Here is a 12,857-nt window from a genome sequence, read left to right as displayed (position 1 = left end):
GAAAACAATTTGGAAATGACCACACGGGTGGATCTGACACTTGCACAAAGCATCGGCATCACCAAGAAGTTTTTTTAAAACAGACTGCTAGGCCCCCCTTCCCTCACAGCCAGGTTCAGTAGCTTTGGATGCGGTGGCCTGAGAATTTACAGATCAAAGAAGTTCCCAGGTGGTGCTGCCCCTGCTGGTCGGTGGTCTTCCCCTAGCCTCCCTGGTCCTCTCCCTGAAGACTTAATGAGCACCTGGGTGGCTCAGGGGGTTAAAGCCTCTGCCTTCGGCTCAGGTCATGATCTCAGGGTCCTGGGATAGAGCTCCGCCTCGGGCTCTCTGCTCAGTGGGGAGCCTGCTTCCCCCTCTCTGCCTGCCTACCTCTCTGTCTACTTGTGATCTCTGTCTGTTAAATAAATAATTTTTTTAAAAAGACTTAATGAGGGGCGCCTGAGTGGCTCAGTGGGTTAAAGCCTCTGCCTTTGGCTCAGGTCATGATCCCAGGGTCCTGGGATCAAGCCCCGCATCAGGCTCTCTGCTCAGCAGGGAGCCTGCTTCTTCCTCTCTCTCTGCCTGCCTCTCTGCCTACTTGTGATCTCTGTCTGTCAAATAAATAAAATAAAATATTTTTTTAAAAAAGACTTAATGAGGGGCGCCTGGGTGGCTCAGTGGGTTAAGCCTCTGCCTTCGGCTCAGGTCATGATCTCAGGGTCCTGGGATCGAGCCCCGCATCGGGCTCTCTGCTTCCCTTCCTCTCTCTCTGCCTGCCTGTCTGCCTACTTGTGATCTCGGCCTGTCAAATAAATAAATAAAATCTTAAAAAAAAAAAAAGACTTAATGAGGTCATTAGCATATCAATGACCCTGAGCAGTCCTGTACGAAAGAAGCCTCCTTAACCCAGCAGTTTCCCAGCTTTCTGCTGCTCCTAGAATATATCTGTGAACTTCCCCGGGAAGCAGTGCTTCAAGGAAGCCACTTATAGAAATGTTCTATTAGGGATGGTCCTGACCAGCAGAAAGATTAACCGCACCTAAGAGAACAGCAAAAGATACATTGTCCAAGTCAAGCCCCCAGCACCCAGGTTAGGGGCCTGGGGAGAGTTGCAGGCCATGCCACATAGCAAGGTCCTGGCAGGGCAGCAGATCCAGAAAGATGCTGAGAAACGCACGAAGCCTCAAGGAAGTCTGCCAGCAGCTAGCAAAGGCCAGTCGGCCTCCAGCTTTGAATTAGGATACCAGACCTTGGCCGAGAATTGGCAGAGAATAGACCCTCGTTTCTAGAGGGCCTGGAAGGTGACCAAGCCTCAAACACAGATAACGAGACACCCCGATCTCTGTCACATGAATCGACAGCAATAGTGTATGGTGCTAGTTACAGCATGTGGGCCTATAGCTCTTAAAAGACCCTCGACCAAAGGCCAAGATGAGCCTCATGGGGAATGAGCAGCAAGCAGCCCGAAATACCTAGGAGTATGTTAAAAGGTAAATTCTGATTTCCTAGGTCTGAGGTGAGTTTTGAGATTCTAGAGTTCTCCAAAGCTCCCGGACGATGCTGGTTCACGGTCCATACCTGGAACAGCAAAGCCCTAGTTCAGGTGAGGCAGATTTTTTCTGTAAAGGGCCAGACAATAAATACTTCTGGCTTTGCAGGCCACACGGTCTTCTGTCATGACTGCTCAACCCTGCCGTGGTATCACCAACTGGCCACAGACAGTACCCAGACGGGGGAACCGGGCTGGGACCCAGTGACACAGATATCTGAATCTCATAGAATCCTCCCGTGTTAGAAAAAATTCTCCTTCTGACTTCAACCATTTTAAAACTGAAAAACCATTCTCACCTCGCTGGTCACACAAAACTAGGCAGCGGGCCCCATCTGGCCTGCCCAGACTGACTTTGAAGATCCCTGCCCTAGATTCCTAGTCCCCAGCCCAGATCTGCCAAAGCAGAATATCAACCCTAACTTCCCCTGCGCCCCCCCGCCCCGGAAAAGTGGGAGGCTCCCTTTTTATTGCTGTTACCAGCTCAGTCTTCCTGACTTGCCCAATTCGTGGGGCTACGGGGAGGGGCATGGGGGGTGCTGAGGGCGAGGGGCAGCGTGTGCTCTTCTGACTTCCCACTGGTGTTGTCCCCCACCCCCAACAGGGCTGCCTCCTCCCTCACCCCAGGGCATCAGTTTCTAGGACAAAGATGTGTAGTCCCCGAGGTGCCAGTTCTCAGTCACAGGATGAGGTCTCGCTGGTGGGAGAGGGGAGGCCCAGACCGTCCTCATGTGGCTTTCTTAAGGAGCTGAAATCATTTCTAAAGGACAAATTCACTGCAGAGCAGAGCCACACGAGGCCCCTGTCACCCATCACCGAAAGACGGCTTTGCTGCTGCTGCTGCTGCTGCTGCTGTTGGAGGTTCAGCCAGGCAGGAGGGCTTAAAAGGACACAGAGTCAGGGGCGCCTGGGTGGCTCAGTGGTTTAAGCCGCTGCCTTCAGCTCAGGTCATGATCTCAGGATCCTGGGATCGAGTCCCACATCGGGCTCTCTGCTCAGCAGGGAGCCTGCTTCCCTCCCTCTCTCTGCCTGCCTCTCTGTCTACTTGTGATCTCTCTCTGTCAAATAAATAAATAAAATCTTTTAAAAAAAAAAAAAGGACACAGAGTCAAGGTCCCTCTCGGGGTTGGGTTTGTTTTGGAGTTGGAAGAGGGAGTAGAGACCTAAAGGCTGGGCTGGCTTATCTCAGAAATGTCGGGAACTTCGGAAAGGAAGTCTAGCGACCCTGATGAAGGCAAAGCCCACAGGAAAGGGGGGGAAGGAGGGATGGAGAGCTATTGTGTGGCCCATAGAAACAGGCCAGCCGCCCTGCTCTGGCAAAGGGCTGAACTCATTCATCACACCAGTACTTCTGAAATTTCACCGTGGATAAGGATCAGTAGAGGGATCTTATTCGAATGCACATGCTGCTCCATGGGGCCCAAGCTTCCGCTAGTCTCACTTGGTCCCGGGGATCCCAGGATTCCTGCATGCCAGGATGCTGTCCATATGCCAGTACCCTTTCTTGCTTTGTTCTTTTAAGCAGTCACAAGCCGTGAAATACTATGGTGGATTCCACATGGGCTGAGCCACTGAGAACAAGGACCAACACACGCGTAAGGTTGTTCAGGGACTTGCCTACATCATCATACCCACCAAAAGAGGGAGCAGGGTCTCCAACCATCCTGCCCGCCACTCTTCAGTCCTGAGTCCTGGGTCGGCCTCTATCCTTTTCCTAATGAGCCCAGAGTCTGTCTCCTGACCAAGCCCAGTACCCCCATACCCACACAAGGCGTTTCCTTCTCATTTTCCTTCTAATGCACCCAAGGGTGCCTGATAACCAGCAGTGGACCTGCAGCCAGCAGTGAAAGGGTGGCAGACAGCCGTAGGTGACTCTCACCAGTCCCCTTTCGTAGCTGGCAGAACAGACGCTGCTTTCTCACTCTGTCCTTGAGTAGAAGCCGTTAATGACCTGAGCTAAAATGATAGCACTTAATCAAAATGACAGATAATATCAAGAGTCATTGAGGTGTGCAGAAGCTGGAACCACCACATGCCGCTGGTACGAACGGACAAGGGTACAGTTGCTTTGGAAAATCATCTAGGTATCTACCCAAGAGAAATGAAACCATATGCCCACAAACTTACAGGACTGTTTACTGTATTACTCATAAAAAGTGGAAACACAAATGTCTATCAGCTGATGAATGGATAAAATGTGGTCTACCCACGCAGTAGAATAGACTTCAACCGTACAAAGGAATCAAGTAGTGAGTGATATCTGCCTCAACACGGACGGGCTTTGAAAACATGACTCTCCCTGAAAGACGCCAGGCACAAAAGGACAAATACTGCATGATTCCACTTATACAGAATGTAACGAGTGGGTAAATGTGTAGTGACAGAGAACAGGCAAACGGTTGCTTAGAGCTTGGGTGTCAGGGGTGGGGAGTGATGGCTAAGGGGCACAGGGTTTTTTGGGGGGAGAATGAAAATGTTCTAAAATTGTGCTGATGGATACACAACTCTGTGAACACGCTGAAAATCACCGCACTGGTTTCCATGGGTGAATGGTCTGGGATATGAATTCGATCTCATTAAGAATATGGTGACCTATCAGTTGGGGAGCTCAAAGCAAGTGGTGGAGAGAGGGAGCATCTGGGACTCCCAGCCCTCAAGGAACATGCAAGCGGCCCCAGGAGTGAGAGCCTGCCGTGGCAGCCAAGTGTCGGGAGACACAACCATGCCGAAATACACGGGGACGGGCCCGGCAAGCGCATGCCGTGTGACTGGTTCTGGCCTGCCCCTCTCCCCCCGGGGCCCGGCAGGTGCCTCACACGGGGTGAGCACTTGAAGACCCAATTCAGGGCAAGGCCAGAGCAGGGGCGGGGCACAGTGATGGGAGCTCTGGAGCCACCACTTAGCTCTAAACTCAGCTGTGCTTCTCATGCCCTAGGTCACCCCAGACAAACGCCCTCCAGCTCGCTGGGCCTCAGAGGCTCATCCCTAAGACACAAGGAGCTATGTCTCGGGCCCTCCCAGTCGGATATCCCATGGTTCCAGAGACCAGGTAGCCCACGCAGGGGAGCCTGGATGTGGATGAGAAACTCCTCCAAGAATCTCCACAGAGCCTGAAAGCCCAGCAGGGTCACTGGCCGGAGGCGTTCTTCCCAGCAGCTCTCATGCCACGGACACGCTGCGAGCCACCATGAGGACACGAAATGGACAAGAGACCCCAGGACCTGCTCACATAGCCGGAGGCCTCAGATCCATGAGTAACTAATGGGGAAAGAGCATGTTTCCACCCCTTGGAAAGCTAGATGGGAATCTAAGTGGAAACAGGATTTCAACACTGGATATTTAAAGGACTTGGAGCCTTTGTCTGACGAATGCTGAGTCAGTGGCAACAAGTCTGTTAGAGTTCCTATATGGAACGGCCAATCTGGGGGCAGAGTCACAGAAGGTGGGGGACGTGGCCACGCCACCACTTCCTCACCACTCCACAGTGAGCCTGCCAAACCTTGGCTCAGTCTTTGCCCTGTGGCCCTAAATTAACCAGTGTTTTTGAACATTCCTGGATCCCTGGATCTGGCACGGTCACTCAGCTCAGCCACCCACACAGTAAGTGGCCGGCCAGAGTCATCAGTCAGAGGGTCCCAGGATGCAGTCGGTGTTGGACAGACAACGCTCACGCGGCACAACCGGGAGGACGCTGCCAACAGCCAGCAATGGGACATGAGAAATCAGGGGCCAGTCCCCTGGAACCCAACACGCAACAGGTCACCTCAAGAACAAGCGGGGCAGGAGATAGCGCACAATGCTATTTCCAGGCCAAAGCAGAAAGTCTGCCCCCAAATCTGTGTTCGGATTTGTCTGACTATTACTCATAAAAAAGTTTTAAAACCATGATACTCAATTTACAACCCCAAACTTCTGGGATAATCCAAGCCATTAGGTCCAAGCCCATTTATCCTCTCCCTGGAGAACAATGCAGAAAGAGACATCCAGTATGTGCTAAGGATTACGGGCGAGTGAATCATGCATCTCCGGAATGAACACTCCAGAGGTTTCTGGGTCAAGCGCGCCATGCGGATCGTAAGATCCAGGTGAAACCAATTATCATCTGGAAAACTTGGGAGCTCAGCAATGCTACCAATGGCTTCTCTCTTGCACAAGCTTTAGCCTTAAACCTTGATCTGCAAATCCTGCCTCTGGGACTCCCAGGAGTTTCTGAGTCTCCTAGAATAATGTCTCAGGGGGATCTGACATCCAACAGCCCCAGCCATTAACTATGCCTTGGCTCGTCGCCTGTCCAGAGTGGGTCTCCCGTTCAGGCCAGTGCAAATTTCCTCTGACGTTTTGCCATCGTGCATTCCTTTTTCTCTGGGAATTAGCATCTTGGAAATTCCAGTGAAATCCTACAAGGATATTTGAAACAGAACCCTTGTTCTCCGCCGCGATAAATTATTTTAGCTGGTTCTTTAAGCCACGAATACAGACTAAAGATCCTCCTCCAGGTCGCAGACTCTGGGCTAAGCGAGGGGTACAACGAGTTGCCAACCCAGGCCCGAAGGCAATTACCATCTATGATTATGCCTGCTTTGTTGGGTGTTGCTTTTTAAGCGAGGAGGAGAAGATGTACCTCTGGTAGAGACCTGAGGAACCCCCAGCTCAGCAGTTCAATCGCAGTTTTCCTACTCTGACAATTTCATCTTACTACGCATGTGCAATGTTGTGTCCATTAAGGGCAGCTTGCTCAGGCAATTCATGAAGAGCTTCTAGTGAGTAGTGGTTCTGAATTGGGAGAAGGGCCTTCTCCCCAGAAAAAGAACACCCATGCGGATTTTTCTTTCCAATTTCTAGGATGTTCATAGAGAAGTGCCCGGACCTCTGCTACACTTTCTTGGGCCTGGGGGCCACTGTCACGGGCCTCAGCCATCCACAAGCATCGTTCTCCAATGTCCAGGCCCAGGGCTCCTGCAATGGCAGCTCTCTGGGCTGCCAGAGCCTGTCAACCCACCGCTGCTACATCATTTCCCCCCAAAGATAAGCCCGTGTCTCCTTCCCCATAAGACAGAAAACACCAAGAGAAGGAATTCCCCACCTTCTTCACCCCGCTGTCCAAAGCACACCATCATTCTGTGTCCGCTTGAAAGTCTCTGGGTAGAGCCCCGTTTTCATCAGAAAAGGCAGGAAAAAGTTTCCATTTCAGAACTACTTTCAAATATCCAAGAAAAAAGAACTGGGGCTTAAAAGGCTTCCATAAACAATGGCCCATAAAAGCTGACAGTCGAGAACTCACGCAAGGGCCAACCTAAGGAAGGGGCCGACATGAGCGACTCCCCAGGACCTGGAACTCGTTCACGCCGCTCAGCTGGAAGTGAGTCTGTAACCTGGGTATTCATCATAACTTGGCTGCCACAAGCTCATACTATGGGATAGCCTGGCAAAAGGAATCCTTCTTCTGTTTAAACTCAATTTTCACTTTCAATTACCCATTTTAGCCGTGTTCTCTGAAAGGGGAATTGATGGAGCGCACACATTCGCTTTCACTAAGGAAAGCATTCAACCACTATAGCAAAGAGGCCAAGAAAAATAATAAATGTATGCTCCAGCTTGTGGCTGCAGTAAGTCTCTCACCTTACAACCCCCAACAGAGAAGGTTATTGCTTAAGCAGAGGGTGTTCAGGGACTGAAAAAGCAACCTCTATGGCCAGCGAGCAACAGTCACTCTGCATGGAGATTCCTGGTGGCACAGAGCCCTGTTGACCCGTGCACGATTCTCTCAGCTCCTTTCTTTCCAGTGGCCCATCAGCCACATTACAGGGCCAGTAACTTGACCAGCACAAACACCCTCTTGGCTCCAGGTGCTCGGCTAGGCCCCAGAATACAAAGAAGGGGAAGACATGGTAGTGCCCGCCTTCCAGAAGTCAGAATCCAGAAGTATACAGGAGTGTGTAAATTATTGTACCGTACAACACATGTCATAAACACTGCAAGAGAAACATGGAGTGCCGTGGGTGTTTAACGGAAGGCAGAAGCTTCCCAATTGAGGGAACTATCTAGTTAACGTGAGAGAGGACAGGCAGCTGCCACTCTCAGTGTTTGAGTCGGTGTAAAAGTAGTTGTACTTAAAAGACCAGTATCTGGCCAGAGAAAGTAGAATGAATCAGAATGAGGGAGATTGTAAGTGAGAATGGTACGGTAATCATGGAAAAGAGAGGGCCTGTATTTCAGTTATGGTGTAAAGACTGATGAGATGGGAAGGTCTGAAGACAGTGCTTGAAGGACAGTTTCTGGTGTGTCTTTGAGCTCACAAAGCTGTGACTGGACTGCAAGTTTCTCGGTGAAGAAAATGCTCGATGAAGATGTCCTGCTCTCCCCAAACTCCCTGCTTTTTAATTCCCCCTTTTTAATGAAGAGGAACTTTGTCAGGTCCTTACACCTTTTAACTCCAAAGAGAAATTTCTAGCTTAGCCTGCCTCCGGAGAGACTTTAATTGTAGATTGTGGGGCAGGTGTTCACTTCCTAATACTTATCTATGAAGGTGGCACTTCGGAGGACGGCTCTGGCTCATGTGATCTGGCTGGGCTTTGAACAAACCTCACTGGGTTTTCCTGACTGGTGAAACCACGCCTGCTCACCAGTTTTCTCCCAGCATAAGATTCATGGAGCCTTTCTTGGGGCCCACTTTGTTCATTCTTCATCTTCAACTTGGCTTCCAGGATGAGGTAGCATGAACCTCCGAACTCTCAGGTGTAAATGAGGTTTTAAGAGTTGATTTAAGCACAGAAGAAAAATGGAAATGCAGATCAAAACCACAATGAGCTGTCACCTCACACCTGTTAGAATAGCTATCATCAAAAAGACAAGAAGGGGATGCCTGGGTGGCTCAGTTGGTTAAGCAGCTGCCTTTGGCTCAGGTCATGATCCCAGCGTCCTGGAATCGAGTCCCGCATTGGGCTCCTTGTTCTGTGGGGAGCCTGCTTCTCCCTCTGCCTCTGCCTGCCACTCTGTCTGCCTGTGCTCGCTCTCTCTCTTTCTGACAAATAAATAAATAAAATCTTTAAAAAAAAAAAAAAAAAGACAAGAAGTAACAAGCATGGGCCAGGAGGTGGGGACCAGGGAACCCTCTGCGCTGTGTTGGTGGGAATGCAGACTGGGGCACCACTGTGGAAAACAGTATGGAGGTGCCCCCAAAAGTTAAAAACAGAGCTACCATATGATCCAGCATTCATTCCACTTCTGGGTGTTTATCCGAAGAAAATGAAAACATTAACTCAAAAAGATATCTGCATCCCCATGTTCTTTGCAGCATTATTTATAATAGCCAAGATATGGAAGCAACCCAAGTGTCCACTGATAGATGAGTGGTTAAAGAAGATGTGGTGTAGATACACACACACACACACACACACACACACCACACACCACACACAGAGCAATACTATTCAGGCCCAAAAAAGAAAGGAATCTTGCCATTAGCAATGGACAACATGGAACTTTGAGGACATTATGCTAAGTGAAGTAAGTCAGATAGAAAGACAAATCACCATCTGACTTCCCTTGTATGTACAATTTGAAATACAAAACAAAAAACCCTAAGCTCGTAGATATAGAGAACAGACTGGTGGTTACAGAGTTGGGGGTGGGGGGAATGGGTAAAATGGGCAAAGGGGGTCAAAACGTACAAACTTCCAGTCACAAAATAAATAAGCCATGCAGATGTACTAATGTACACCATCGTGATTACAGTTAATTAATACTGTATTGGATATTTGAAAGTTACTCAGAGTAAATCTTCCAAGTCTTCAACACAAGAAAAAAAAATTGTAACTACATATGGTGACTGATGGTAACTAGACTTCTGGTGGTGATCATTTCACAATGTATACAAATAGCAAGTCATTGTGTTATACACCTGAAACTAACATGTAATGTCAACTATACCTCAAAAAAAGCCCCAAAAAGAACAGAATAAAAACTTTTATCTCTTATAGCCATACAAACACAATCAAACACAGATAACTTTGCTACAAACTTTCTATACATTTCATGTGGATTTTTGTAGACACGGTGTATTTGCTGGGCTGCAAAGAATGAATCCGATGCCAAAAAAGCTGCATCAAATTCAAAGATGGAAGAACTCCAGAGACCTTCCAGGAGTGGGAATGATTTACTCTCACTCTGACAGCTTTGCTATTAAATCTCAGATAGTTATATAATGGTGGTGGTTGTGATGGGGCCCTTCGTCCCCGCCTCCCTCTTTTAGAGGTTCCTGATTCCAGGCCTCTTACCTTCTCTCTTACCAGAGACATAATGTCCACTTGCTAAGGTAGTTCCTCTGAAATGATCTGCAAACCCTCTCTGTCGCCCAGCACTTAGGGTCAATTCTGCTGATGGGATTTGCCCTGGGACCCACTGGCCTAGAGAGTCTCCCCTCCCCAGCCTTCCCAAGCCCCAGCAGAGCACATTTCCTGAGAGACCCCACTGAGAGGGGCCAAAGTGGAGGCAGCCTGCAGGCTGGCAGAATTAGCCAGGGGCAGTTCCCCAGAGACAGAGAGGCGCGCCCAAACTGGAACACCCATTTTCCTGCGGATGCCTGGGCCCTGGCAGCAAGCTACACTATATTAGGGTAGAAGCTGGGAGAAAGGAGAGCAGAGGGATTTCAGATGGAAAAAGAGAAGAGGCCCCTTGGCTGAGAAAGGCTCCAGCAGACTTACAGGAAGCTCAGAGATTCCTGGGACTTCAGCATGAAAGGCTGTCTCCAGCTTCTCAACTTCTCTCTTGCTCCCTGTCCAGTACTGACCTCCCCTTCCCCTCTTGGTTCATTGTAACCCAACTCCTGCTAAACAGCAGTGGGCAGCATGGGAATGGCACTTGCCTGGGGCAGAGGATGAAGTCTCCTTTCTACTTTGCCCAGAATCAGTTCCTACCAAACAGCTCAAAACACAGTTGCCGTATATATCACTTTACACACTTGTTTGAGTCATTCATTCATTTGGGGCTGTGCGGAGTATTTCCAGCAGCTTTCTCTACCTCTTTGTACCCCACTACCTGGGAACCCTCCACCGACACCGGTCTGTCACCCAGAACTTGGTAGGTTCATTCCTTGGACCCCCGATTTAAACTACCCATAGTGTTGAGCACAAAGTCAAATGTCTGCACGCCCTGAAGTTCACACCACCCACCTTCCCATTAGCACTAAATTAAACTGCACCCCCGGATTTCTTCTCCATTGCTGGGGGACAGGGGTGCATCCATGTTGTCCTGCTCTCCTGAAGCCTCTGCTGACCAAAGACTCCCAGATGAGGGAGTCAGCTGAAGCTTTTTTAAAGGACAAATCTAAAAAGATTTTGTGAACACCAAATCGGAAGATTTTTGTCAACACCAAGAGAGCCCCGAATAACTACCGAATAACTACCTGGGGCCCCTTAGATGCTAGAGACCACGCCCCCGAGCAACAAGAAACCACACCCCCTGCCTCGCCGAGCAGCGGGCGTGTAGTCCCGGTTCCTTGGGGCTAACCGAGCGCCTGCCACAAGTGACCACTCTCAGCTGGCACCTCTCTCCCAGAGGCGCAGACTTTCTCGGAATCCCCAGCAGGGGGGGTTGGGGGATGCGGGAGAGGCCCCAGCCTGTGCCGTCCCAGGGAGCTGCTCGCCCCCGGCGCTTGCCCTGCAGCCCCCAGGGGTGGCCCGGGCCCTCCAGGGGGAGCGGGTAGGGGCTTCTTCCAGGACAAGCTGCGGGCCCGCCCCCCGCCCCCTGGGCCTCGGCGGTGCGCCGAGGTGTCGGCGGGACACCGTGTCTGGCACAACTCCAGGTGGGGAGAAACTAGCCCGCCGCCAAACTTCCCTTCGTGGTCTCGGGCGCTAACGTGGGTCCGCTCGGGCACCCGGCAGCGCAGACCAGAGGGTCCGCGGCTCGCGGCGCCCGGAGTGGAGCCGACAGCCGGCTCTCCCCTCCCGGCGCCCAGACGCGAGCCCGATACGCGCCGCCGCCCGCCCCCGGGGCCGCCAAAGCCAAGTCCCGGGCAGACAAAGGGCGCCCGGCCGAGGACACTGCCCCGCCTCCGGTCCTACCTGGGAAGGCGCGGCTCGGCGGGACCCGCAGCAGCAGCAGCAGCAGCAGCAGCAGGAGGGGCGGCGGCGGCGGCAGCAGCGCGGCCCGGAGTGCGGGGCTCCCCATGGCGCGCACTGCGCTCGCTCGGCTGGGCTCGGCTCCGGCTCGGCTGCGCCGCGCGCCTTCAGGCGGCGGAGGAGACAGACGGGGCCGAGGGGCTGCGCGGCGAGCGGGTGAAGCCTAGCTGGAAAACTCCTCCTCTCGCCGCTACCCCTCCCTCTCGCCCTCCCTCCGGCTCGCCTGGGGCCTGCCCTCCTTCCTCCGCCTCCCCCGGACGCTGGCGCGGTCCGGGGCTCTGACCCAGCCCCTCCTCTGCTCCCAGCGCTTCTTCTGGAAGTGGGGCTGGCCCCCTAGGGCCGGAGAGCTCCAGGAACGTGCCCTAGCACGTCGGATGACCCCAAACACCTTCCTGCTCTCTGATTCCGCGCACCCCGAATACACACACGGGTGCCCAACCTTCTCCCAGATCCCAGACCCCCCACGCTGTCATCTGTGCTGAGAGCCGCGTGAGCCATTCTGGGTGAAGGGACAACCGATCGGGTCCACAATGGCCCCTGCGGCCTGGCTATTAACGGCCACGTTCACCGATCTGACCCTCACGACCACGTCTCAGGTTCGGTACTATTATGCCCATTTTACCCAAGAAGACACCGGTGCTTGGAAACTTGCCCAGTTCACCGTTATGGGCACAGAGGGGATTTGAAGTTAGGTGTGCGGCTCTGAGGACACCAACGTCCATACTACAGCTTTTTTGTTTCTCTCTTGTAAGGGAATGAATCAAGAGCTGGAAGGGGAGCCTGCTGAACTGCCGTTTGGAATGGGGTTTGGAATGGGGCTTGAGGTTCTCTTTCCAGGTCAGCTGATGGACAGGCACAAGGCACAGAAAATTCCCCATGTCCACCCCCAGTCTTGGGAATGCAGCTGTTGCAGTTTTCTGCAGCCCAGTTTCACCATTTCCTGGGTTGTTCTCGACCACCTCCAAGGACATCAGGACAAGCCCAAAGCCTCCAACCTGTGGCCCGCCATCAGGATAGGGATTCAAGGCTGCCTGCAGGACGGATCTGGTTTCTTCTTTGAGTCTTTCCCAAATGTTTTTGTTTTGTTTTTGTTGTATTGTGAACCCACAAGGCAGCACCTGGCTTGTTTCCTGCCCCAAGGGGGTCTTAGCTAAGGCAAATTGCGATCAGGGCCGCTGCATCAGGTTGTGCACTGTGCAAAGGTGCCTGGA

At 51.8% G+C, this 12,857-nt stretch overlaps 1 protein-coding gene across 4 annotated transcripts in view; it reads right to left on the bottom strand.

Annotated features, from left to right (window-relative positions):
• The window catches only part of SRPX (sushi repeat containing protein X-linked), a 116,809-nt gene extending 104,991 nt beyond the window's left edge, over positions 1 to 11,818 (bottom strand). For 2 of the 4 annotated variants that reach the window (XM_047715698.1, XM_047715701.1), the window contains exons 1-2: positions 11,670 to 11,818; positions 11,590 to 11,639 (exon numbers count right to left, since the gene is read on the bottom strand). In XM_047715698.1, the coding sequence (XP_047571654.1) occupies positions 11,590 to 11,639; positions 11,670 to 11,695 (76 nt within the window). In that variant the 5' untranslated portion in view covers positions 11,696 to 11,818. Of the gene's footprint in view, positions 1 to 11,589 lie in introns of all 4 variants that reach the window. The other 2 variants (XM_047715697.1, XM_047715699.1) reach the window with 1 other exon arrangement.
• Positions 11,819 to 12,857: the final 1,039 nt, after the last annotated feature.

This window comes from Lutra lutra, chromosome X, assembly GCF_902655055.1.
Source record: "Lutra lutra chromosome X, mLutLut1.2, whole genome shotgun sequence".
NCBI classification, from domain to species: Eukaryota; Metazoa; Chordata; class Mammalia; order Carnivora; family Mustelidae; genus Lutra; species Lutra lutra.
The sequence above is the reverse complement of the archived record's forward strand: the minus strand, read 5'-3'. Positions and strand labels throughout refer to the sequence as shown.